Genomic DNA, 27679 nt, shown 5'->3' with positions numbered 1-27679 from the left:
AAAGTTAAAGCCTCTCATCATTCACGCTTCATAGAAGGATGATCCCACCACTGCTATCTCTATCTCTTCCTTCTTTCCCCACCCTGCCCTGCTCTTGCACCCCCCACTATCTCTCTTAGTTCCCACTTACTGTGTGCACATAATGTGATCTCTCTCTCTCTCTTTCACACACACACACACACACACTCACACTCACACTCACACTCACACTCACACTCACACTCACACTCATACTCTCACACACACACACACGCATCACACACACACACACACACACACATCACACACAGACAGACTCCCAGCATATGGTGCTGTTCCACTCTTCCCGTCCAAGCATGATTGGAAAAATCGCTTTTTCCTTTATCTTCACCCCCTCCCCAACCCACCCGCCTCCTATTATTCAGTGTTTCTGTTGAGTGGAAACCAAAACACCAGAGGCTGTCATCGAGTAGCTGACTGTCTACTTTCAGTCATCCAAACAACGCACAGAAAAACTTCAATTCTAGCTGCGCCGGTGGGTCAACCCTAGCCTGACAAAACACCCTTGGACTGAAGAGAGAGCTACTTCTGGCTGTCATGAATCTGCTACAGGGCCACTGGTGAATGCTGTTGTGTGGCCGAGGGGATTGGAAGAAAAGAAGGAGAGCCGTGCAAGTAGCGGCCGCAGCAGCTATAGGCTAAGTACAATGCAGGTGACTGCGGAGTGGCTGGAGAGAGCAGGTAGCCGCAGAGGCCATAATAGAGGCTCGTAAATCAGCAAGGCCAGGGACAGCACAGAGGAACCGGAAAACAACACACACACATTCCTGAAGGCAGAGCAGCAGCTGTGAGGGAGAAGGAGCAGCTGCCACCCCCCCCCCCCCCCACACACACACACACACACACACAAAACACCCCCATCCCACTGCCACCCCATGTCCCCCATCTTCACTCCTCATGGGGCCCAATGGACAAGGCCAAGGCTAGGCAATCAGAGAGATCCTCAGCACCCTGGCAGATCTGACTATAGCACTGTGTCCAGCAATACTGTAGTAGTTGAGAGATACAGTACTGTTTGATAAATGACATTTGGTAATTAATGCAATGAGGCCAAATATATCGGAAAAACAATCCTGGTATAAAGACACGATTTGTACCGAATGAGATTAGTGAACATATTGGAATGATAATGTAACACAATTTGCAATGTTGTGGGCATTGTACATCGGGGGTTAGAGAGTGGTTACTGTTGTGCTAAGGAGAAGTCTTCGTGGTGGTCTTCTTAAAACGCGAATCAATCTGCTGACGCGTATGCCCAGCAGTATGACTCTGATGTGGGATTTGGAAACTAATGAACTGGCAGGACACCCAGACAGAATTGTGGCCTAAGCCAATTAGTCTGTTGTTAACTGAAAAACAGTACAATCCTAATCCAACTTAGACTGCGCTGGAGTCAATAGTGCTGAACGATATTACACCGATGACTACAGACTGGGAGAATTGGCAATGCAAGAGTAGCACAATGGTAAAAAAAAAGAAACCCAGTAAAACTCAATCCAGTCAGTCAGCCAGCTGAAAATGATGTCTACAGAAGACAAAATACAATAGAGTTGACTAATACATCTGAAAATATCACCAAGACGATTTAGTAATCAATGTTAGCTAATGACATGTTACACACATCCTACAATTATAGTAAGCTATATAACTACTGGTAGGCTACTTCATTTACTAGCATCAAAGGTCAACCAACCCCTTCTATCTCCATGCTCTCATTGCCAAGCTGACAAAATTATGTAAAACACCCTTTATAAAGTCTTTAGTACGTCAGACCTCAGCGAGTGTTGTCGAAAAATGCCTTCTGATTCACAGGGTAGGTAAACGTTACTGAACCATGAAATCAACTACTGCTTCAAGTCAGCAAGTAACAAACGTTGCTCATTTTGAAAAATGTAACTTTAAGTTACACAGGTAAAGTAACGTCGGCGAGTAACGATGGGCAGCTACACGGCTAGCTAACCATAATGCTAATAAGCTATACGTGACTACTTCTCTCTTCGTCAAACATTTGGTAAATATGAGCACACTGCACCTGACTCGTGGAAAGCTATTTCAAGTTACCTAACGTTACTGACGGTAACGTTAATTTAACAGTGAGAAATAAAACAAGCGGTTTTACTCACACTGTATAGCTATGCTACCACTTTAGGTGAATCAGTTGGCTCCCAAGCTAACGTTAACTATGCTGGATAACTAAGTTACAGGCCTTTGAAAAGCAAGCGCACTTGTATTATTTCAGACAGCTAATGTTAGTTAATAAATGAACCTTAATTAGCAACCGTGCATACATCAGACCACGGTAGCTTGTATAGGTTTACTCTGGGTTTAGCTGCTACTGCAGCTTGCCAGCTACCAAGCGAGTATTCCTGTTTGTAAATCTGGGTTAACATTAGCTAGCCAGTGTTGGGTAGCTTGGTGACTTCCACACAGAAGAAAACAAAACCGCTGCGTTGTCTAGACAGCTGCAGAGGATGTGTATGTGGTTTTACAAATACTTCCAGAACTGCAAAAAAGCCTGTTAGGTAGTTTATGTTCCTTCCTACACAACCAATGGCCAATGTGACTGATACATTAGCTAACAACCAAGCTAGCAACATATTAGCTGTTAGCCAGGTATACGATAAATCTTTCTGATTAGTCCAGTGACATGTAAACACGAGCGAAATAGCTCTCTAATCAGGTATTTGGCCTGCAAACATTACATTACTCAAAACTGTCATCTACAACATATAAAAGAACAAACAGCTGCTTTTTAAAACGTGTCGCCTATGGCTCTACGCCATTTTCCTGCAAGGTTGATCCAGGATTGTTGCGGCGGATACAGGCCTCCTTATCCACCTCCTTGTCGCTTATTTGGGACTATTTCTCCCATGAACGCCCTTATTCAATATTTCAGTGTTATCTTACCTGGCGCACTGCAGTCCGCACATACTTCGCTTCTTTGGACTTTCCTAGACATTTCCCCAAGTTTACTTTATCCGTGACTATCCAGATTATTCCTCAGTGTTGATGCTCGCCCTTCCCAAGAGCGACGTCTGCAGTTGTCTGATGCCGTCCCGAATCCCCGGAAGCCGGCGACGAGAACTGTGGTATTCCGGGCTGTCACCCCCTGTTCTTGCTACCTTTCGCCTTGTTTAGCTCATGAAACAATGCCTTATGTTACTTCACTACGAGGAAAGGACGGAAAGGAAAAAATGCAAGAACAAAGGTTGCTGGTCCTCTGGCTATTTCAGGACTTCTGGCAGGCTACACTTGGATTGTTTCTCATGCTAAGTTATAGCTCCAGCCTCCAATTCGAACACGTCCACTTTTACATTGACAAGAAAAAGGGTGGGGGTCATAAAAGTATTCACAGATGCACCCAACACACGGCATATTAAAATGCATGGCACTTTCATGTAGGTGGTGCCGTTCCCACTCTGTCGCGGTGCTGCTGTGGCGCTCTATGCTCATCTGTCGATGCCAGTGGGGCTTTAGCGATGGGCGTGATAGTGCGTGATTGACTGAGAAACTGAGAGCGCAAGAAGACCTTGATATCGCATTGGCGGTTCAAGTAATTATGCGTAATGACACATTAATTACCGAAATAATGCAACGGCATGCATGTTAAAAGCAGTTATCTGAGGGTAACGTTATAGGCAAATACTTTAAGTTTTAGGCAATGGATCATTTTCATTTCTTGCCTGGCTATTCTTTAACAGGTTGACATTTTCTCTGGGTAAAGGCAGTGCCATTTCACATGGTCTTCGAAGAGGCAACCCCTCAAGAGGGTTTAGGCTAGACTACATGTCTGTCAAAAACCTATTGGCTGTGACTGTGTGGTTGGCAATTACATACACCAAGCAGTCGTGATAGTCTCGACCGAGCTGCATCATACTCAATCAGACCATCGCCGTTAAAAGGGATGGGGAGCTGCACACTCGCGTCAGTTGTGAGCTAAGGCGGAGAGCGAGAAAAGATAGGGCAGCCTATACTACACAAAGAGGTTTGGGAGAATGCACGAGAACCACGAAGACACAGCTCCCTGTAACATCATAGGCTATTAGAATCCCAAAATTAGCGTAGGCTATTTTATCACCAGAAAGCCATCAACGTTATGCTGAAGGGATTTTGCGTATGGGCTGGACCAGAAATACCTCGCAATTCAACCATAGCAATAAAAAAAGCTTTTCGACCATTTTAAAAAGTGATTAATCTGTGCAGTCGACCAAGCTGAGAAACCAATTGGGAGCAATCGACAAACTATGCACCGAAGATGATCTCCGCTAAGCAAAGTCCGGACAACAGTCGCTACCCTCTGCACTACCTGGTGTGGCACAACAAACACCGGCAGCTGGAGAAAGAGCTATCAGCCGGCGAGCAGGTGAGCACAGGCACGGAGCGAGCATCTACCAGTCGATGGTTGTATCCTAATAGTTGGTTCATGGGTGGGTCATGTCTGACAGGACGGGAAGGTGTGCTATGCTACCGTGTATGGAGGAGCATTTAGCCCCAATTTATTTTCAAGTGATGTTCGAAGTAGCCAAGTCTGACATATCGACAAGTTTCTGCCTATTTCCCAGCAGTTACAGCAGGTCTGTTCAGAATCGACTTGGTATCATTGTGGAGACTGTGGAGATTTCTTCTATATCACTTTCTACCCATTTGTGTAGGCGAGATACTTGCAAAATTCTTCTTTGTAGGCCTAATTGTGACAATTGCAGCACCCACAATTGCGATGTGGCCATTGTGTCATTAATTCTGCAGACTAGGCTCTCTGAATTCAACCATCTCCACCAGTACCCACCCTGTTCATTCAATCATTGTTTGATTAACATGGGTTAGGCTACGCTGCGGTGTTGTTATGCCAGGATACCTGTCAGCGTTGCGACACAAAATGTCAGACTAGTGACAGTTGTATTTGTACAGAACGTGCAATAGCGACTTCAAGGTTTAGGCTAATAACGAAGTTATCTTTAACAGTGTTGTTATCCTAAATAGTGACAGTGAAAGGCACGTTGGGATGCAGCCATCCAGGCTATATCAATAGGTAGGCTACTTTTCTATAAAGGTTATGTTGTCATGCACAATAGGCTACCGAGTCAGTCAGTATTACAAAAGCTAGGCAGATGGGTATATCTTTAAAAAAATAAGCCACAGGACAGACTAGTAGGTGTACTTCATTATAGAAGCTATGCCAAACTTGGCGAGTGGAGTTTCAAGAGCCTGACCTGATTGCATATGCAATACCACGATATTCTGCTTTTGATTCGTTTCATTGCAATGAATAGCCTACAGTATTCTATTTACTATTTATTTTGTTTACTGTTTACTACATGGAACATATTTATTCTCTGTATAATGGTCAATATCCATCCTAACCAAGTCATCAATTACACCAGTCAAGACATGAACAGCAGCATAACTAGTTCAAACAATTCACACACAGGCCTAGGGCCTTATTTGTGCAACGACCTAAGTCTTACTAAACTAATTTAATAATTTAGCAAAGGTGCATTTTAGCTTAATGTGGACAAGATCTTCTACAAACATTGATGTGTCTCCTCAATTGTCCTACATGCCACACGATAGATGTAATTCATGCATGAAAACATTTGATAGACTTTGCACTTTATACCTGCCATTTAGAGTAGGGTTCATGATTTGTGAGAGTCTGAGTCATTGTTTGGTTAGGTCACACCTAGGCCAAATCTAGAAATACAGCTTAAATTACCATACATATCCGAGCGTAGGCTCTGACACACATGCAAGGAAGAACTTGAGAACACCAGTGAGCTTGTGGGATTGGATCTCAATCCATCTGAGTGTCATTATTGAGCTCTAAATCTGGCTTCAGCACAGTGCTTCTTCGCACAGAAAGTGAAGAAAAGTCAGACCCCCCCCCCCCCCCCCCCCCCGCCACACACACACACATCTTTCACCTTCCCATGTGCTGTTTTAAACCCTGTGATATGGGTGATAATTTCCACCCCAACCCTGTTGATTATCGGGCTCCCTCTGTCTTCCAGATTTACAGGCTGCTGACAGTGTAATCTTGCCCCTCTGTTGGCACAGATAGCATACACTCCAGTGATGAATGTATGGGCGAGAGATTCATGGTGTGAATGCTGTAGACCCGTGACTGTCCATGGTGGAATAAGGGCGAAGATCTCTGTGGGGGATTTTGGGAGTGTGTGTGTGTGTGTTGGGGGGGGGGTCGATACTATCATGATTGCTCACTTCAGGACTTAAAGAAAAGCAGAATAGGGGGAGTGAAAGGGAGAGAGGGAACATGAGGGGCAGACAGAGAGAGACAGAGGGCATGGTGCCAACCAGTTAAGGAAAACAAAGATGCTGCACCAGCATGCCAGGATGTGTTCTTGGTATAGGGTAACAATAAAGAGACAGACAAGCACAAAATACTGAAAGCAGAGGAAGAGCATCAGAAGCAAAAAAAAAAGACGAAGAACAGACTGGGTAGAAGTGAAGAAAAAAAAGAGGTGTGCAGGAGAGAATGGAGCTCATTTTGTAGCTTGCTTTGACAGTATCATAAAACAAGAGTACAGGAACTGAGGACAGCTGACCACAAGGAAGTGAAAAGAGGAAGCAATGTGGTGGGGAGAAAAAACAGCAGGGAATGGAAAGAGTGAGCGAGTGATGAGAGAGTGATGAAAACGTAACTGTGTTACCTAGGCATACACTCATGATCAACAGCCCGCAAGTCGGTGCATAGCCCAGAAATGAGCCCTGGAAATGCTGCTCCGACGTGAGAGAAATAGTTAGACACTGTGAGTGGTGTTTTAATGTGAAGTCAGCAGTACTGAGTAATGTGACATCATCCCAGTAGGGGATGAGGGGGGAGGGTGGGGGGGTGGGGTCCTCCCTCTCCTCCATATTTTACCAGGCATCTTGCAGAGCCTCCTACTCCTGTTTTTTCCACACTCAATTATTCTACTTTTCCCCAGTGTTCTGCACTCTTTAATTTATTCTGGCTAAAGTCTGTAAGCCCCCCCCCCCCACCACCACCACACATTCATATACACACACGCACACACACACACAAAAAGCTGCACTTTCCTACATTTGGTTGCCAGTGAAATTCAATACTAATTGTAGCTGAGCCACTTTCCTAGGCCTTGGGCAGAAGGTTGGTGTAGTGGGTAGAGATGTAGTTAACTCAAGGAAGCTTTTAGCCGTGTGTGAGTGACTGTAATACACAGTAAGTGTTTCCAAGGCTGGAAGAAAATGAGTTTCCCAAATACTACATTAGATTGTGGAAAGCAGAAGATATCTCAAGCCTATTTAATCTCATTATAGCAAAAATGTATCAATAGATGAAAACATGATAATGCCTACTGTGGGAAATGTGTCCTTAGTCATGGTTCTTGGAATGCACGGCATGGGAGCATCATGCATTCACAGTAGCTTACATATAACATTTTCCGGAATTGGCAGCTGAGCTGAGGAATACAACTTCCTCATGGGCAACAGAGGCTGCATTTCAATACTTTGCATGGGTGTTTGTTTTAAAGGTCTTACTAGGTTCCCCCCATTTAAATTTGATTATGCAAAACCGGTCTGTCCGCATGAAGAGAACAACACAAAGAAGTCTGAACAATGTTGTGGATTTACCCTGTCTTGACAGACATTTGGCTTGATGGAGTTCATTTTTGGCTCTTTTGTATCATTACTTCCCTAGAAACTGTCTTATCTCTTTGCAGCAGCTATAATGGGATGCCATTGGTCAGAGAATCAGAGCACTGATGCCGTCATAGAATATTGTATCAATAGCAGAAAGCAAGTCAGTTGGATAGTGATGCAGCCAAGTTGCCACAGGATGTACAGTATGTTAATGAACAAAACCTTGAAATCATTGCTATAATACATTTGTTTTTGCTGAACCTCCCTTTGAGAAATATCCTGATTGTTGCAACCAGAATTCGCTTAAAGCCACAGCATGACTGGATGTACTTCAAGCCAAAACAAACATATACCTACGTATTAAACAACCTGAGAGCTATGGCTTACCCAGGTCACTTCAGGAGTACTCCTGATCTAAAAACAAATTGTCACTCTTGAAACAGTAGATACTTGGTGCAGTGTTCTTTCAGAGATCAGCGGTTATTCCTGAAGTTACCTGGACAAGCCAATAACCTCACTCTGTAGTTCCATCCTCTGGGCAGCAGAACAAAAAGTGTTCCCCCTCAGAGATTTCTCAGTGTTGGCTCTTAACTAATCACAATCTCAGAGGAGCTAAAAGATTGGATGTGGGCTTTCTGGACACCAGTCAAACACCCCAGCACAACCAAAGGGCTGCTATACATCAGAGGAGGGAGAGGACCATAGGGCACTGATGTTGACAGGTAGATGTTGATTGGTTAGCAGGCCTTTTTTAGAAGCACACAGGCTTTTTTAGAAGTTGTCCTCTCTCCTATGGACCCTTTCAAGAGAGTTCCATTATCAGCATCATAGTTGGCCCCACAAGGCTTCCGTTTTAACATTCCATATGTTATCTTAATGCAGAGGAAGTAGATTGGGAACCAAATAGTCTATGGGACCTGACCTCACACCTTGTCATGTCATCACTCAGCTCACATGGCTTGCTGCTCCATTCCCAAGAGTTCTTGTCTGTTAGCATATATAGTATATAGAGTGAAAACCTGGGTCTCAAAATTATTCATGGAAGTATGGAAATCATTTCCTGCCAGGCTAAGTGGGTTTTACTGCAAGTGCTGAATGTGTGTTATTTATTCCTGGTGTGTATGTAAAATATACTTTTATGTACCCGTGTCAGCTCAGAAGGCAGTACCTACCTGTTATTTAACCGCATGCTTTGTCCTAAGATGCTACACAAACAAACACACACACACACACACACACACACACACACACACACACACATACATATGTGCATGGATGATCGTCCTACTCCCACACACACGCACAATTTTGGCTCACAATGAAAGATTGATGCTGGCTTAAGTAGCTGCCAGAGAACATTAGCTGAGGCAGAGAGAGTGCAGGGCCAGATGCTACAGACAAAGATGACTATCAATAATGCAGCTCCCAACCAGGAAAGCCACTGAGACTGGAGGCCAAGACGGTGGGGTGGGGAGGGGGGGGGGGTGACGCTGAGGCCCTCAAGGTGTCTGTGAAGAGGAGGGACCCCCAGCATGATGTAACATTCTCATGGGTATGACTCTTTGGGGGTGTCTGTTGGTATAGTTGCATGCATTGTGGCATGTGTCGGGTCAGTTTAACATTGTTCACATATGACATAAGCATGTATGCCACTTTGTTAGTGGTATTACCTGTTTACACAGTGAGTGTTGTAACCAGCCCTTTATTATTTATGGTTACTGCAAGCCCATCATATTTCAGATAAAAAAATCCACAAAAATGTCTTGCTTGACATTGGACGCTGTCTCTGAGCATTTTCCACATTTCATTGTGGCGATGGCATTATATTTTGCCTAATGTGCACACAGTGTATTGATTTGTGTGCGGATTCTGTCTATGTCTGCATTTTGGAGTTATTTCTCCCAGCAAAGCTGTGGTCTGGTGTACAGTGCACACAGGCCGTGGCCTACTGGTTAGCGCTTCGGACTTGTAACCGGAGGGTTGCCGGTTCGAACCCCGACCAGTAGGCGCAGCTGAAGTGCCCTTGAGCACGGCACCTAACCCCTCACTGCTCCCCGAGCGCCGCTGTTGTTGCAGGCAGCTCACTGCGCCGGGATTAGTGTGTGCTTCTGTTCACTGTGTGCTGAGTGTGTTTCACTAATTCACTGATTGGGATAAATGCAGAGACCAAATTTCCCTCACAGGATCAAAAGAGTATATATACTTACTTACTTACATATGTGTAGCTGTCACTGCTTCTGAGACACTGTGACAAGTGACCTTGTCTAAGTTTGTCAGTGGTGTGTATGGAAGAGCTAGCCGGGTCATTAGAAGGGCAGTTGCTGTCAGTTTGATGCTTCCTGGACTGCTCTTCCCTTCACTGTCTTCCATCGGCGTTGGTTTGGTTTCTATTTCTTCCACCTCCCTCCAGCAGCTGTCTCCACTGCTTGTGTCCACCTCCTTACCAATGACAGACATCCAGTTTCATAGTAATCTACTATGTAGTCTACTGGGTGGTATGTTGTTTAACTGTACCATATGGGGTACAACACTGTGCCCTGACTGTCAGTGTCTCCTTCGGCTTTCATCTCTCTCTCCTGACACAGCAATTCTCCCCGGCCCGCTTTCTGGATGTTTCCGTCCCTCACCCAGCCTCCTCTGTCTCTGTGCGTCTGTGCCAGACTGTTTCTCCTTCTCCAGTGTCAGCCCCAGCAGCCAAGCTGAGAACCCCACTGGGCAGCCACAAGAGCCATCACTCAGGGACACACTATCTTGCTGCTGCTGCTGCTGCACTTCACCAGGATGCTGCTGATGCTCAGCCCCCTCAGCCACGGCTTGGAGCCCATACCTCCTCCTCCTCCTCACACTCTTTCTCTTCTTCTACAGTTGCTATAGTAATCTGCCTCCACTCACACCCACCAACTCCACACCTCCCCCCTCCTCTCTTTCTATCTCTCTCTCACTCTCTCTCCCTCCCTCTCTCTCTCTCTCTCTCTCTCCTTTACCTCACCTCGTTCTGCCTCCCTCTGAGAATTGCGATGTTTTTCTGGCGTTGTTTGGCCACTGGGAGCGAGGGCCCCAGTTGCTGGCAGGCGGGCGCACGGCAGGCTGCTGGCGTGGCTAACGAGGCTGCTTCATTAGCGCGGAGGGGCCCGGGAGCCGGGGGAGGGGAGGCGTGCAGAGTGGAGCGGAGCTGAGAGAGAGCCGGCTGGGGAGGGCAGAGGCTCCACGTGGGAGGTTGGCTCGTTCCAGTAGCAAAACAACACTCCAGCTGCTGCCTCATATTCAGCATTGGCTGTACTCAGCGCACATGCAGCGTAGGTCCATTGCACTATGTCTTGCGCTTGAGATGCTCTGTTGTGTGTGTGAGTCTGTGTGTGTGTGTGTGTCTGTACTGTGGGTGTGCTTATCTTTGGGTGCTGGTAGTAGGAAAGCACACCATTAGTGCAATTCCGTAGACAGTACATTATAGTCATGTATGTTCATACCTGCGTAATGCGTATGCATCTGGTATCATTGGCAATATGTTGAAATCCAGCACAGATACCAAGCCAGAGTCCATATATATATATACATATATTTATTTAATATATATTTATTTAATTATTTAATCAAAGTAAAGCCAACATCAGATTTACCAGCTCAAGACAACTTGTGACTGACTGCTAATGAGGTCTACTCGAAAAGGATGTCAGATTTAACGCCTCTGGCTGCGCTCTTGCCAACTTCAGTTGCTGAAGCTGTCACACCTCTCAGTTCCAAATCGCTGTGGGCAACTAATTACTCTTGCTTCGTAACTTTTCACAGGGTCAGCTGCCTTGCATGCAGAGGCAGGACAGATCACACAGCTGCTTGCCAAAAAGGCATGCAGGTTTATGACCTAGAGCAACTTTGGGTTACTGTTAATTAGATTAGTGAAACAGATCAACTCATAATCATCGGCAAAGTCATTCATCTAAACTGGTAAATTTCACAAATTTCATTGTAGTATTGTTTTGTTGTAGTATTATAGTCGTTACTATGAAAACACTATCTGAATATCTGGCATATTGTAACTTGATAATTCATAGTTTATTTCCAATGTATCTATGAATTAGTACAGTGGTTTTGTATTGCTTAATTTGTAGTGTCATTTTATTCAAGAAACACCAATTTAGTAGCCTGGGTGCCATTCCGAACTTAGTCCCGCCCCACGGGAAGTTCGGTCTGGCATTGCTCCATTGTGGGGCAAGTATGCTCGCCCTAAATCGGGCGGACCAATCAAATCAGGCTTTACGATGATGGACAGGTGAGCAACAGCGCCTGGTCTATCACGTCATCTGAGCACGCTTAGATTATGCTTATGTTTGAAACAAAAACACTGTGGCTAGAAGGATACATGGCTTTTAGGACCCCAGATGGAAAATTCATATTATCTAATGAGTTTGTATCACTGAAAACTATTATTTCTGAAAACTTTGGCCAAAGTTGAGATGTGGGAAAACTGGTGGTTTCACTTTCATCAAGGGAAAACAGCGCTGTTGCATTGCAACATGTTCCCTCATTCGTTTGAAATCTCTGATTGACCACCTGTTCGAGGGATTTGCAACAGCCTTTGCCAGCTGTTTAACATGTTTGTAGCATATCACTGTTCAACAGAATTATTTTTAAAAACGGAGGGGATATAGGAGAAGAAGGATGGTTTGTGTGTTTTCTTCCTACACCTCACGGTAAGCTATTTTGTTGCTCTGATTGGTTAGGTCTATCCAATTGAGTGCATGGCATTCCCCCCCTGTATCGATTGAAACACGCCCCATAATTACGTCCCAATGGAGCAGTATCAGACTCATATTCTGACTAGAATTTGAGTATGACAACGTCAGGCTACCAATTTAGCTAAAAATGATAATGAATTTGCTTGCTCAGGCAACACCACCTACATTCAAAATCCCAGTTTAGATGGTACTCAAAGCAGTTTTTTATGGAACATGTAAGCTAAATTTAACAGTGTTATTGCTGGGAAAAGTTGATTCTCCAAGGGGAAATAAGCCCTAAAAGGAAGCTTCCTAAAAGAAGGGTGCCATTTACTCTGTGTATGCAAAGCACATAGATAGGAGGGACTGCAGGTTAGCAGACATGCTAATGCTACCACCAGCTACCAATACTGATATGGATTACAGACTATGCCCTAACAGCTAGCTGTGACCTCCAAGGAATACTTATCGAAAGTTGGAAAGAAAATAAAAAGGCCATTTTAGCACCTGGATTCTACTTGTATAGAACCATGTTGTAATATGTACAGAATACGTGAAGTATTCAAGGTCTTCCTTGAAAAAGAGGTCGTCTGGATGACAGCATATTGTTGTTCAAAACCTGTATAGATTCAGCATTAATTGTGCTTTTCCAGATGTGCAAGCTGCCCATGCCATAGGCACAAATGCACCCTCATACCATCATAGATGCTGGCTTTTGAACTGCACTAATAATAAGTTTGACGGTCCCTTTCCTCTTTAGTGCAAAGAATGTGGAGTCCATGATTTCCTAAAAGAATGACACACAGATAAGATGGCACCATTTCTGGATCATATCTAAATATGTTTTCTTCTTTGCATGGTGAAGTCTTAACCAGCATTTGTGCATGGAGCACCAAACAGTTTTCATAGTCAGTGGTTATTGGATTTTCTCCTGTGGCCCTACAATTACGACCATCCAAATGTAGTTTTTCAGCCCTTTCCGTTGTTTACACAGATTTCTCTGGGTTCTCTGAAGATTTTAATGATTCTTTTACACCCTTGGGCGGCCCTGTATAGGAACGAACAAAACCCAATATTATGTGCTTTAATGATGAAATCCCCAAAGGCAGGTATTCAGGTATGGCACTGTAAATGTAAATTAAGCTCTTGTAAACCATAGATATTTGTTTTATTATGAATACACAATGAAAGAACTGAGAGACAAATCAACACACAACAGTCACCACCTTAGATATGTGAGAGAACCAAAATATTCTTGTGCTATATTAAAACCTAGCAGTCAAGGAGCAATGACTGCGTAGCCAAGTAAGAAGTGGACTGTGGTGTTTGGTGTTTTAAGCCCCCAACATCGTCTTCCAGGCAGCGCTGCTTGGAAGGCACTAGGGTTAGGTGCCTTGAAGTTGACGCTCGATGGTGTTTTAAGCTCCCACCATCGACTTCAAGGCAGCACTGCGACCGTCGACTGGAAGGCACCTAACCCTAACCTTTGCCTAACCCTAGTGCCTTCCATGCAGCGCTGCTTAAAACACCATAAAACGAAGTCGACAGTGGGGGCTTAGAGCTGATATGATGCAAGCTGATGACTACAGTCAATCCTCACCCACGTCACCAGTCACAAGGTGATGAGCAGTGCAGCAAGCAGTGGAACCTTTTCCCTGTGAGCTTTAAATAGAGCCATTTGGCCATCTAAGAGCAAACAAGATGCAATGTACTTGTGTTATATTTGTAATCGACTTTTGTAATTTGTTATTTTATTTATTTATTTATTTTTTGCTTACACGCGTAACAGTCTAAGCACCTGTTTTGGGATTTGAAAGCTTGTTGAACAATATTACATTTATTTTGAAGAATATCGGCACCATGATGAACATAGAATGATTTTACCTTGACTGTTGATAGCTCTGCACAGTGATATGCGGGGAACAATTTCTTCCTAAGTAGGTACTGTAAAAATAACAAATGACTACCATTGCCCGTTTAATATACCTATACAAAGTTAATACCCCTGAAATGCCTGAAAATGACTGCAATCAAACATTTCCTGCATTCACCTTCACGGAAATAATCCAGCTAATTGACCGTCTGGGTGTGTGAAGAGAAGCATCTATATTTCCTAGTTATAGACATTTGCATAGGCATTCCTGCTAAGTAAACAAATTCTGAAGATGTAAATAAAAAGACAGTGAACTATGCATTTTGTGTCGGTAAATTCTACGTAATATAATTTGCATCGGTAGGAAAATAGAGAAAAAAAGGTCTTTATTTAGTAGCTGGCCAAATCGTTTTTTTTCTTCTTCTTTTTTTAATGAAAAATAGGTTGTCGGCAAGCCTCCAAAACTCCAGGGCCTGAAAAATCACATCAAAGCCCTTGCTGGGTCTGAAGTTATACGTGGCAGATGGATTTTTAGATGCTCATCCAAACTATCTGAGTCTGTTTCCACTGTATCTGCCTGTCACTTGGAGGCAGAACTAGGTTGAGGAAGTGTGTGAGAGGCTGGAAGAGAGAAGATAAAAAAAAACCTGCCACAGAACTGAAACAGCTGACAGGCTCGTCGTCTCTCACATTGGAGGATTGGTCCTGGATGAAGTAAATTGCACTGTATCAGCCACAGTATGCCGATACACGCCTGGGCACTGGTTATCGTGCTGCTGCCCCCCAGATTCACAGTGAGCCAGCGTTGTGTCAGTCAGTCATGCGAATGGGAAGGTTTAATTAGCACCTGTCACTTTTCAGTCTCTCTCCCTTTCTCTCTCTCTCACTTTGAAACTAGCACACACATTCTTGTTGTGCTCTGGCAATGTGTTATGAATGTGAAATATTCACATTGTCTCTCCTCTCTCCATCTCCCTGTGCCCTCCCACCCTCTGACTAGGTGGAGGTGGAGACGCTGGACCCTCGGGGACGCACCCCGCTGCACCTGGCCGTCACACTCGGACACCTGGACTGCGCTCGGGTGCTCCTGCAGCACGGTGCCGACGTCAGCAAGGAGAACAGAAACGGCTGGACAGGTAGACAACAGTCACAGTGTTGTTAAGACACAGACGTCATTCTACACACCCACGGGTTTATGTGACCCGCGCCCTTGTGTAACATCAGCCTGTTTCAGAATGCAAATGTGTTTATGTGGAATTCAGCTATGTAATGTTGTTTGACCCAGTGCGTTATTTTTGCCTGTTAGCGTGCAGTGTAGTAGTGAGCTGAAACTGCTGACACTGGAGATGTGGGTTTCTCAGAGTAATACATCTATTGTCTATTTATATGGCAATCCATATGAAAACTGTAATAGGAAAATAATTTGGTCTTCTACTCTTGAAACCCATCTTAAATCAAATATAAGAGACCCACCTTAATGGTTTATATTGTATCCTCAAAGAATATAGGAGCACATAAATGAGCAAAGACGACAGGATGTAGAGATGAGAGATGTAGAGGGTCAATCATTATGGTGGCGCTCCTCTTATGAGCTCATCATGGCTCTCCCTCTCCCTCCCCCCCCAGTGCTCCAGGAAGCCATCAGCACACGCGACCCCGAGCTGGTACGCCTGGTCCTGAGCTACCGCGATTACCAGCGCACGGCCAAGAGGCTGGCAGGGATCCCCCTCTTACTGGAGCGACTCCGTCAGGTAGTCAACAGAACCACTTCATGAAATATGGACGAGATTGCGTTGCATTAAATGTGTGTGGTTGTATTGTAGAGAGAGAGAGAGAGAGAGACCAGGTCATCTGGGTTGGTACAAATATTTCATGTTGCCTCGTGCCCCCATTTGGATTCACTTGTGGTTAAGTGTCTCGTGGGAATGTTGCCCCAGGTTGTTGTAAAGGCCGGAGCACCAGGGTTTGGTGTTTGTCAGCCCCGGTGTGTGTGTCTCCACCTGTACTGTGTTATCTTGGCCTCCTCTCCTCCCTCCTTCCCTCTCGGTCTCGCCACTGAGCACACGCTGCTGTAGTTTTGGGTGATAGATGTGTAGCCCATCACTCATCCTCACCCAGCAGCCTCCTCACCCCCCCCCCCCCTTCTCTCGCTCTCACTCTCTCTCCTCGCTGACTGTTTCCTCCTCTCTTAGTCTCTACGTCCCTCTCTCTCTCGCTTCTGTGCCGTGGTTGTATTATTAATGTCCCCTCTGGCCTGACGTCCATCTGTCACTGTCCAGCAGTTCCTGTGCGACTCACATTCAAATGGCCTCAGTCCCTATAATTCCCTGTTTGCTCTGATCTTCTGGTCTCTCTCCTCCTTCTCCACCTCCTCTTCTCTCTCTCATTCTTTCTCTCTGGATTTTTCTCAGGCCCAGGATTTTTATGTCGAAATGAAATGGGAGTTTACAAGCTGGGGTACGTAAAAAAAATAATGAAAACCCTCCTCTGTATTAAATTTCATGGGACACTTCTAAATGTTTATGAGGTCTGTAGGAGTGATTTTTTTCCCCTTTTTCTCCTCTTCTCTCAGTCCCTCTAGTGTCTCGTATCTGCCCGAGTGATACGTACCGCGTGTGGAAGAGTGGTCAGTGTCTGCGTGTGGACACCACCCTCATGGGCTTTGATCAGATGACCTGGCAGAGGGGAAACCGCAGTTTCATCTTCCGTGGCCAAGGTGTGGTCCTCCTCCATAAACCTCCTCTAACATCCTCAACTCCTAAATCACTGCTAACTCTCATAGTCAGCTCAGGGCTTGCTAAGAATTTGGAAAATATAGTACATACTTTACGAAGAGAGAGATTGAAATGGAGATTGAAATGCCAGTAGCTGTGATTTAGCTGACAGTAGCCAGATAAACAAAGCCGGGTGTTGTGACGCATGGATTGGCAGAAACAGACATCAGATGCGATGCTGGGTTTGATCCTAGAGGCAGAGTCTTTTCTCACAGAACTTTCGAGAACAGAAAGTTTGAGTGTAGGGGTTACTTTTAAATTACCATCAAGGTTATGGGAGAACACTGGATTTCTGCTGAGGGGCGGACAGGGGACAACACCGATAGTGCTCTCAACGATGTCTGAGTTGATTTAACACCAACCAACTGGCCTTGATTGATGAATACCCTTGGGACACCTCCTCCTGCTCCTCTCTCTCTCTCTCTCTCTCTCTCTATCTCTCCCTTTCTTCTCTCCTTATCTGGGCTGTCGTCCCTCAGACTCCAGTGCCGTGGTGATGGAGGTGGACCACGACCGACAGCTGGTGTTCTGCGAGACGCTGTGCATGTCATCGCTGGCGTCGTCGCCGACCTCGCGGCGGGGTCCCACCGGGGCCCTGGGGCTGCTGGGGCTCGGAGCGCTGCAGCCCACCGAGGAGCAGGTGGCCGCGCGCCTCGGAGCGCCCGTGGTCACCACCCAGCTGGACACGCGCAACATCGCCTTCGAGAGGTGAGAGGCACAAGGCAAAAGGCGCGTGGAGGATGTCATAGGGTTGTTTATGTTAAATGATCGTGTGGAGCAGCCTGACGAGCTAGACCCACATTAAAATGTAGGGTCTGGGGACTCACCATTCGCAGTGCTCAGTCCGAGGGGCGGGATAATCGGTTGTCTTTCAAATTCCCTCTGCACGCAATAGGATAGCGCTACAACTCATGAGTCCCATGAGTTTTCCCACCAGCGGAGCTAGTTGGCTAGTTCAAATTTATGCCAACTTAAAAAAAGCTTAACTTGTGTCACGCTGTTCGCCAACAGCAACATCCACCTTCTTTGTTTTCAAGTAGCAGGGAATTCACGCCAAACCGTTTCAACTCTGCCATCAATCATTATGTTAAGCCCGCCTAACGACTCTATACACGATGTGATTGGCCCTATCAAAGTTTAATTTTTCCAGCTTGCAAGCCAACGGAGAGTTGCTAGACTTTAAATTTGCTGCCGCTAGGGTGCGTCTAGATTTCTAGGCTACAGTACGTGTGGAGCACAGTCATGTGGATATCAATGTTAAATGTAGTCTACTGGGAAAGAGGGGAAATCAGCCTCTTAATTGTTTCATTTTTCAAAGTATGAAAGTTTGGTAAAAGTCTCCCTTGAGTGTGTTAAATGTAGTCTACTGTAATTGTTAATTTTATGAACAATAAAAATCTGCAAAAGTTTTCTTTGTACTCTGAAGGCTCTCTCACAGATGAAAGCTGGCTACCTCAAAATTGTAAACAAAAAAAGATCCCTCTAATAGGGGGGTTAAGTAGCACATTTAGCTCTGTGAAAATGAGCAAAGAAAATCCTCAGAGTGAGCAGATTAGTCCAATCTCCTCCAAGTTCATGCAGCCCAAACAAACAGTATTTACACACTTCTGAGAGGCAAGGGCAATGGTGAGAAGCAATGCCGGCTGGACTCCACAGTGAGATGAACTCGTTTGAGCCGAGGTCAAAACATCCCTTGCAAATGATTTTATTATCTGCATACATCCTAGCGGTGCCAGTACTGGGTGCCAGTAATAGACATCGCCCTCCTAGCCGAGGCACAGGGAGTGCCAACCTCAAACCACAGTGCCATCTAATTGCCTCACCCTGCATGCGTGTGTGGCTCCCCCTCTCTCAGGAACAAGACGGGCATCCTGGGCTGGCGCAGTGAGAAGACAGAGGTGGTGAATGGGTACGAGTCAAAGGTACGAGACATCCACCCAGGTCTCTACATCTATTACTCTGTGTATGTGTGTGTGTGTGTGTGTGTGTGTGTGTGTGTGTGTGTGTGTGATAGTGTTTTTGCGTGTGTGTGTGTGTGTGTCCATCCTTGTGTGTTTTTCTGTGTGTGTGTGTGTGTATCCATCCTTGTGTGTTTCTGTGTGTGTGTGTGTGTGTTTCTGTGTGTGTGTGTGAGAGATGTCTGCTTTGAACAGGTAGTGGATGGTGCAGTGCCAGTGACAAAAGCTGCTCAAAGTGCAGGGATGATCAAACAGCAGTTATGGAGATCAAAGGCCCATACGTGAAATAAATATAATATTGTTAAGTAAGACATAAACAACAGCAAACATCTCACATCATCAGTCAGTGGCTGGTACTCACATTCTGTGACATAGTTTTTCTTCACACTCTGGTTTTACAGTATACTTTAATAGCTGTCTCTATAGCCTGACCTGAACGGCTACCTGAAAGCCTGAGCAAAACCTTAGCAGTGGCTCTCAGTGACATCGCTCATAACAGCCATCAGTCATGCAGGAGGAGAAGGGGTGGGAGTGACAGACAGGTGAAATAATAGCTTTTCTCTTCTGCACGGTGACATCATCTACTCTTAAAGGGATAGTGCACCATCAGGAGACGCTGCTGCATTATTCAGGCACAAAAACGTCACCCAGGGATTGCTTTGATCTCATCGCATTTACTCAGAGGAGTGTGTGTCTGTGTGTGTGTGTGTGTGTGTGTGTGTGTGTGTGTGTGATACGGGTCTATGCAGCTTTGAACGTTTTTTTTTAATGGAAATGTGTGTGTGTGTGTTTGTGTGTGTGACACAGGTCTATGCAGCTTCGAACGTGGAGCTGATTACCCGGACCCGAACAGATCACCTCAGTGAACCACTCAAAGCCAAACCCAAAGGTACACACTGCAGCCTCCCAACCCCCAACACACACACACACACACACACATTTCCATTAAAAAACAATTATGTCTAGTTCCCTCATGCAACTCACTATACGCTGTCTGATGTAACAATGATATTGCTCTTATGTTTGTGAGCAGTTGCTATTTGTAGACCATTAGAGATGGGCCGTATTGCTTTTCCGTATGCCCTCATTTGCAAATGTTATTTCATCAGCGATACAAGTACGGTGGGACCATATGCGCATAAATGCCTGCTCTCTTGAAGGCTGTGCCTCGTTCTCCTTCCCCGTCTGAGAGCTACCCAGCAGCACCAACCAATGGCCCCGGGCAAACATTGCAGTCGTCTGTGAAGTCTGCTCTGCGCCACACACTTCAGAGCAGCACTCCTCAAACACTCAGCACAATCTTACCCACTCTCTCTCTCTCTCTCTCTCTCTCTATTTCCCACTCTCTCTCTCTCTCTCTCTCTCTCTCTCTCTCTCTCCCTGTTTCTCTCTCTCCCAGCTCTCTGTTTCTGTCTCTCTCTGTGTCTGCTGGCAGTTTTCTGCAGTCAGTCCCTCGTGGATTGTCCTCCCAAAGTCTTGGGTTGGTTTAACTTAAGATCCACATAAAGTCAGTCCCTCCCAATCTAGAGGAAAGCCAGGTGCCTGTGAGTCTGCTCTTAGCCAGGCTGATTGTGTGTGTGTGTGTGTGTTTGTTTGTGTGTGTGTTTGTGTGTGTGTGTGTGTGTGTGTGTGTGTGTGTGTGTGTGTCTGTGCTTGCTCCTTTCGGTAATATCCACTCTCCGCTGTCGTCTTTTGTTTTTCTCCCTTCCCTCAGGCGGTAAGACGCCTCTGCAGTCCTTCCTGGGCATCGCTGAGCAGCACATGGGCCCCAACAACGGGGTGAGTGGACGCAACCCCGCTCCTCCATCTCACCTCCCGCCTCATTACACCGCTGCTTAATGTGCTCGTTAAAGCCACTGAATCACCACTCGTTCTCCCTGCTGTCAATATTTATGTGAGCGAGACTAGAAGAAACAAACGAATAAAAAAGCCCCCCCCCCCTCCAACCACTTCCTCCAACCACTTCCTCCACCCAGCGCTGCCACCGCTGCTCTCTTCAGCTGGCGTCCATGTCCAGTATTGATGGGTGATTTTATTGGAAGTGTTTGTACTGTTCTCTCAGCAGCAGACCCAGATGTCCTGCTCGGTGACCAACCCCACGGCGCTGACGGCCGAGGAGTACTTCAGCCCCAGCCTGCCCCTGGGCCAGAGGGACATCGGACACCCCTGCCACCTCACCACCAAGACACAGAGGTGAGAGTCTGGACAGGTGGTGTCTGCCACATCCACCCATCAACACTCTGCACTTGTGCATCCTGTTGTGTATGAGGGCAGGTTATCAAGTGTTACTGTGTCTGTCTGCAACGTGGCGTCATGGCTTTGCGTAAACTTACACGCCACTTCAAAAATAGCCAACTGGCATATTATCTGCAAACATTTTGAGCTATCTGCATGTATGTCAACGCTGCGTAGACACGCCACTTATCGTCTCACTTCCGTGTTTATGCAACGGCAAGCATATGGCGGCCTCTAGGGTCAGGGTTATGGTGTTGATAAACATGCCAAAATACTATTAAGCATTAGATAACACGCTAGTGGCCATTGGCGTGTCATACATACGCATTTCATTATATCAGTCTGGTGTGTTTGTGTCAAGTGTTACTACGTTCCTCCAGGTTTAAGGCGAAGCTGTGGCTCTGTGAGTCCCACCCTCTGTCCCTGGCAGACCAGGTGTCTCCCATCATTGACCTGATGGCCATCTCCAACGCCCTCTTCGCCAAGCTGAGGGACTTCATCACCCTCCGCCTCCCACCCGGCTTCCCCGTAAAGATCGGTAAGAAACGCGTCAGAGTGTGAAACATTTGAGTTTCTGTGTGTGTTGTGCGTGTGTGGTGTGTGTGTCTGTCTGTCTATCCATATACAAGAGTATTTACATATCTTTGAGTGTTCTTTCTGTCTTTAGAATCTGTGTACATGTTTAAGACTTCATTGTGTGTGTATGGACAATGTGTGTGTTCATTGTCCATCCCTATGGTTGTTTTCAAGTGTGTTGTGTGTATGCTTGAGGGCGCTGTGGGCTCGGGTTGCCATGACGCACATCCCCATCTCCCCTCTCCAGAGATCCCCATCTACCACATCCTGAACGCGCGCATCACCTTTGGGAACCTGAACGGTTGCGAGGATGCAGCAATGGCTAACCGAGCCGAGGCTGAGCCCGAGGGCCAGAAGGACGGCCTCAGGACGGACACGCCGTCCCCAGGGAGCGACTGCTCCAGCGTGTCCAGCTCCAGTTCCACCAGTGAGATACCCTGCTCGGCTTTTCACATTGCTGAGTGTGTGTGTGTGTGTGTGTGTGTGTGTTTGTGTGTGTTTGTGTGTGTGTGTGTGTTTTGGTTACTAGTGAAATGGTTGTATTTCTCTGGTTTTAAACTGCATAATCCTTAAAACTTTGACTGGATGTTCTCATGTCAGATATGCTGTCAGGGGGGTTTATTTTATTACGAAGCAGGATTTTGGAGTTTGGATTGCAATGGTAACTTATTCTGAACAACTAACCTACTCCCAAGAAAGTTATGTTTGAGATAACAGATCAAAATGCACTGCCATTCAATCAATTCTTAGCATCTCTTAGAAAGTAGCATCACTATTCCTGAAAAAACACTGTGCACAGATCACAATAGCAGAGTTTTCAGGCCAGAGTTTTCAGAAACAGACAAAACTATTTCCCTGATGGGCATCTTTATGAAAATACCATCTCATGGCCTACTGGTTAGTGCTTCGGACTTGTAACCGGAGGGTTGCCAGTTCGAACCCCGACCAGCAGGCACGGCTGAAGTGCCCTTGAGCAAGGCACCTAACCCCTCACTGCTCCCCGAGCGCCGCTGTTGTTGCAGGCAGCTCACTGCGCCAGGATTAGTGTGTGCTTCACCTCACTGTGTGCTGAGTGTGTTTCACTAATTCACGGATTGGGATAAATGCAGAGACCAAATTTCCCTCACGGGATCAAAAGAGTATATATACTTCTACTTAATTTACCGGAATTCACAATTGTGATTATAGTCAGATTAACAGTCAGTGTTTTTTCCCAAAACCATTGTTGCTAACCTGTTACCTGTAATGGTTTTGGGCAACGCGCCCCAGATTAACAAGCCTGTGAATGCACTCATAGCTGGATCGGGAAACTCTGGTTTGAGCTAAAGAGTTGATGACCACTATCATGACATTGCTTATAAATGCTCGACTGCAGTTGTTAGGGTGTGCCAAGCCAGCAAACAAAGATGCCTTTGGATATGTTGACCTTTATTTGTAATATAGGCCCCTGATTACCGCATACCGCAGTGGTTTTTATTTTTGTTGTAACAGATGGAGAGGCCATATCCATCTGTTATCTCAGTTACCAAGAAACTAAAGCAATTAAGCTGGAGTGCATTAGACTGTGTGTTTTACTGACATTCCCATCCTTCATCCCAGCAGTCAAATGATTCATGTGATACATCATCAGACGGCTGACAACAAGCTGACTGCTGTGACCCCTCATCTTAATTAATTTAATTAGCATGTGTTAATTGTTAACTGTTGTGTGTGTGTGTCTGTGTCTGTGTCTGTATGTCTGTCCGTGTGTGTGTGTGTGGGGGGGGGGGGGGGGGGGTTGTATCTATATGTGTGCATGTGTGAGTGCGCCACGCATATGTGTGTGTATATGTGTGTGTGTGTGTTTGACGTGTCAGCCTCGTGTCGTGGCGGCGAGATCTCCCCGTGTGTGTTCGAGGCCCCTGCAGGCTACACAGTGCTGGGGGGGAACCAGAGGGAGAACATGCGTGAGGAGGAGGAGGACCTGCTGCAGTTCGCCATCCAGCAGAGTCTACTGGAGGCTGGCTCCGAGTACGACCAGGTCAGCACCTCTCCATCTTGGGAACTAATGATCATCAACGTCCAGCTGTGGCCATGCATTACTATGTGTACATTCATTTAGGATTTTACTGTTATGGTGACCTGATGTATGCATTAATTTATACTATATTCAATTTGTACATGTCACGTTCTATTCGGTTATTAATTGATGATGCAATAATAGGCTAATAAATCTTTTTTCCGGGTCCAACGGCTTTCAGAGCCGCTCGTTTTTCTCCATAGACAGTAAAATAAACTATTTTTTTCCGCTATTCAGTGTAGCCTTTAAGGTTGTTTCCTCAACCTAATAAAATCCTATTTTTCGCGGAAGCCTGCACGTAACTCTTGATTGTATTATCTGGCTGCACAGCTATAGTAATTGCTCTGTTAGAGTTAACCGGTTTTGTTTTACCCTCAATAAAACGTAGGTGATGGTGACAAGGTTTACAACAACTGGCTGACTGCGCTAGTAAATGTTTTTTGCCCAAAAAGCTGTTGTGCCCGTGACGTCGGACTTAACAACCGAATATAGTGATGGTTCTGACCAAAGAATCTAGAGCGCTCTGCTCTAAGATCTTTGGTTCTGACTTTACCATTTCATCATGTAGGTGCACAGTAGGCTTAGCCGAATGGTCTTCCAGTGCACAAGTATTAGTGTCTGTGTGTCTACTGCTTTGCAATTCTTGGTCTGTAGCATATTTTAAGGCTCAAATCTACAGTCTTTGTGTTGAGAGACAAGTGCTCTTACAAAGAGGCCTGATAACCACCAGGTGTTGTGCTAGTGCTCCAGGTGTTGTGTGGTTTGCTACTCCACAACTCTGAGTGGCTTGCCTCTGTTCTGTTCAAACAAAGAGCAGAGGCAGTCGATGTGTAATCTGTGTACTTCGGACAAAGCTCTATAAATCCGCCCCAAGAAGTGATGCATTTCTCTGTGCTTGTACCCCCCCTCCCTCCCTCCCTCTCTCTCTCTCTCTCTCCTCCCTTCCTCCCTCCCTCTCCCTCTCTCTCTCCTCTCTCTCTCTCTCTGCCCTTCCCTCTCCTCCTTCAGGTGACCATCTGGGAGGCTTTGACAAACAGCAAGCCCGGCACGCACCCGCTCTCCTGCGACCCCGGTCGCGTGGAAAGGTCCGCAGTCACTACCTCACTCCCCGAATTGACTCGGCGGTCCCGAGTCCCGCGCACACACGGCAGGAAGGGCACATCCTGCATGCACTCCACACAATGTAACTATTGACATGGGGGCCGCCCCGCCCCACCTCCGCCCCCCAGAACAGTACTGCTTCTGCTTCTGCTCCGCGCCGCCAAAACTCCTAATTTCCCTCCGGATCAGCCCTGTACCGACTCAGCCGGCTTTCCTCTCTCCTCCACTGTTTGCTCTCTGTGTGCAGTGCCTGCAGTCTTTCACACACTCTTAGTAGCTTCAGTACATCTAGCTGTCAGCATCTAGAGAAGGAGCTGTAATTCCCTGTTGGCCAACTTCAAAACCTGTCCATTATTTTTACATTCACATCAAAAACTTTCTTGCGCATTTTGAGCTTTTTAAGTTGGAAATGCCTGTCTGTCCCTTCATGTTCTATCCCTCTCCCCTGGCCTCTGTCTTTCATTTGAATTATTGTCCTTCTCCCTCCCTCTCTCTCGCCCCCTCTCTTACTCCCTATCTTTCTCCCTCTCTCTCTCTCTCTATCCCTCTGCTCTGCAGGACGCCCCAGCACAAGCCGTGTGCCCAGGCTAGTCCGCGGCGCTGCCCCGCGCCCTGCAAGCCGCCGTCGCACAGCTACGACGAGCAGCTGCGTCTGGCCATGGAGCTGTCGGCGCGCGAGCAGCAGGAGGCCGAGCTGCGCCGGCGACAGGAAGAGGAGGAGCTCCAGCGTATCATCCGGCTCTCGCTCACCGAGAAGTGAGATAGCGGGGCCACCGGTGGCCTGGGCTGCTGGTGCAAGATGAGGGGTATAAGTGAGAGAGAGAGAGAGAGAGAGAGGGAAGGGTTCACAGGTGAGTCAACCTCTGCCCCTTCCTCACCTATTGTCCCCCTCTCCTCACCCGCCACTCCTCCTCCTCCTCTTCCTCCTTCAGAGGAAGAAGCTACTCAGATGCTGGCTGACACACACACACACACACACACACACACACACACACACACACACACAACCTCTACATGGTGTCCAGCAGAGTCCGGAACAACAATACGAACAGAGAGAAAAAAAGAACACCTGGGGCAGGAAGAATATCCTTCTGAGCAATCTCTAGACTGGCCTGGTCTACAGTGAGTAGATCATGTCCGGATCTCTCCTGGGTTTATTGACTTAAGCATCACTCTGGAAGCCATTTTCTAGTGTACAGTGGTGTACTCTGTACGGACACCACTGGGCACTTAAAGGACATGGTCAAGGACAAAAGTGTGGCCAAAGGTACAATATTGACATAAATCTATCACTTTTAAAATAAATGGGTAATATCCTGTTTTTGTCATTATTTGCACAAATTATGATTGTACTGTATTTAGCTTGTACATGGGTGGTTGAATTGTGATGACTGTTAATTTTAAGGAAAACATTAAAAGATGATTAGCTTTGTTTCCAAAGGGGAAGGAAGGTCTGTTGGCAGCTAATCTTAGTCCAAGATGGTGTCAGCATGACATGTTGCCAGTGTCTTTTGGCCCTCGTCTATCTGTGAAACAGATGTTCCTTACCGTTGAGAGAAAAAAGATGGAAAGTTGGAACTTTTTGTGTAATTAAAACGTCTAGATATTTAGAGTGACAGTCGGCTCAAAAGTGAAAACATGTCTCATCTCCTCGTTCTCACCATTTAAATTCAATGCATTACAAAAGCAGACCTTATCCTGACTTAATACATGTTCCTACTTGTATATTACAAATGGTGCTATGTTGGTCTCTCTGGTCTTTACCTTCTTAATATTATATTGTTAGGGGATGATGATACCTCAGATAAAGGAATATGAGTTCTTCCACATTGGATACACTTTTCTTAATTTAACATCCATAGAGCTTTCCATTGGCTTACATTAGCCAGAAAAGAGAGAGCAATGGATGACGGTGAAACTAAGCACAACATACTCAACTGAAAGAAGTGATACAATGCTGTATTTTTAGTTCACTGACTAAGAAAAGGGCTGTCTAATATTTAGTATGGATGTCAGATTTTGCAGCATTGTATATTAGATGTAATATATGTGCTGGACTACTGCTTCTTGAAGGCAATGTAATGAGAAAATTTTAGGGTCAAATTTTCCCCCATGCACTTGCAATGAATGAAACTGTGGTGTACCAGTCTATATGGAATGGGTTAGTAGAAATTATTTATTGGCAGTGTATTCGAACGTGTGGTTTGATTTGTAAATGTTGATACATGTATTGGATGGAGTGAGAAGGAAATAATGGTTGGACGCTAGATTTACCCAGTATGTCCAGAGGGCACTTGTTGCAGTTGGATAACTATCACAGGATGTAACCATAACATGTTTTGTAGAGCTCTGCTGGTCAATAAACCATTTTAAACATGTTGTTCTTGTTTGTTGTGCCTTGCACAACCTCCCCCAATTTTTGCGACACAATAGCCTACTTTGTCACTTAGGAAGCGCAACGGTAAACGTCAGTCATCGTCACGAACCTTAGGATCCTGACATTTCAGAGGGGACCGATAGAAGGAAAAAGTGCTGCAATGTTCAAACGAACCGGTCCGTGACCCGACTGGCTCCCCATGAATCAGCAGTCTGTGGAAGTAGATTTGCCATACAACGGAGTCACCGGCAATGAATAACATTACTACTTCAAAAGAGAGCTCGGCGCAAAGACGCCGAAGTGAATGTTTGAAGAAACCCGAGACACAAATAGGCGCTAGAGAGCATCAGTATGC

General features: G+C 45.9%; 2 protein-coding genes across 9 annotated transcripts in view; one reads left to right on the top strand and one right to left on the bottom strand.

The window, feature by feature from the left end:
* git1 (G protein-coupled receptor kinase interacting ArfGAP 1) overlaps positions 1-3491 on the bottom strand; it is a 28152-nt gene extending 24661 nt beyond the window's left edge. For 2 of the 4 annotated variants that reach the window (XM_042064718.1, XM_042064720.1), the window contains exon 1: positions 2947-3491. In XM_042064718.1, the coding sequence (XP_041920652.1) occupies positions 2947-2998 (52 nt within the window). In that variant the 5' untranslated portion in view covers positions 2999-3491. The remainder of the gene's footprint in view (positions 1-2946) is intronic. The other 2 variants (XM_042064719.1, XM_042064721.1) reach the window with 1 other exon arrangement.
* On the top strand, positions 1722-27326 carry ankrd13b (ankyrin repeat domain 13B). 5 transcript variants are annotated; one of them, XM_042064723.1, is made up of 16 exons: positions 1722-1852; positions 4243-4402; positions 15245-15380; positions 15871-15995; positions 16656-16701; positions 16817-16960; positions 17498-17726; positions 18874-18940; positions 19784-19865; positions 20691-20755; positions 21039-21169; positions 21592-21749; positions 22035-22214; positions 23644-23807; positions 24855-24931; positions 25506-27326. In XM_042064723.1, exons 2-16 carry the CDS (start codon positions 4295-4297, stop codon positions 25705-25707), a joined length of 1914 nt encoding a protein of 637 aa, XP_041920657.1. In that variant the 5' UTR covers positions 1722-1852; positions 4243-4294; the 3' UTR covers positions 25708-27326. The 5 variants fall into 5 exon arrangements, with proteins under 5 accessions (XP_041920657.1, XP_041920656.1, XP_041920658.1 ...); XM_042064722.1 differs by lacking the exon at positions 1722-1852 and adding an exon at positions 1880-2050; XM_042064724.1 differs by lacking the exon at positions 1722-1852 and having other exon boundaries at positions 3790-4402; positions 21042-21169.
* The last annotated feature ends 353 nt before the right edge of the window (positions 27327-27679 follow it).

Source organism: Alosa sapidissima, chromosome 15 (assembly GCF_018492685.1).
Source record: "Alosa sapidissima isolate fAloSap1 chromosome 15, fAloSap1.pri, whole genome shotgun sequence".
Taxonomy (NCBI): domain Eukaryota; kingdom Metazoa; phylum Chordata; class Actinopteri; order Clupeiformes; family Clupeidae; genus Alosa; species Alosa sapidissima.
This window is presented reverse-complemented; position numbering and strand designations above follow the sequence as displayed.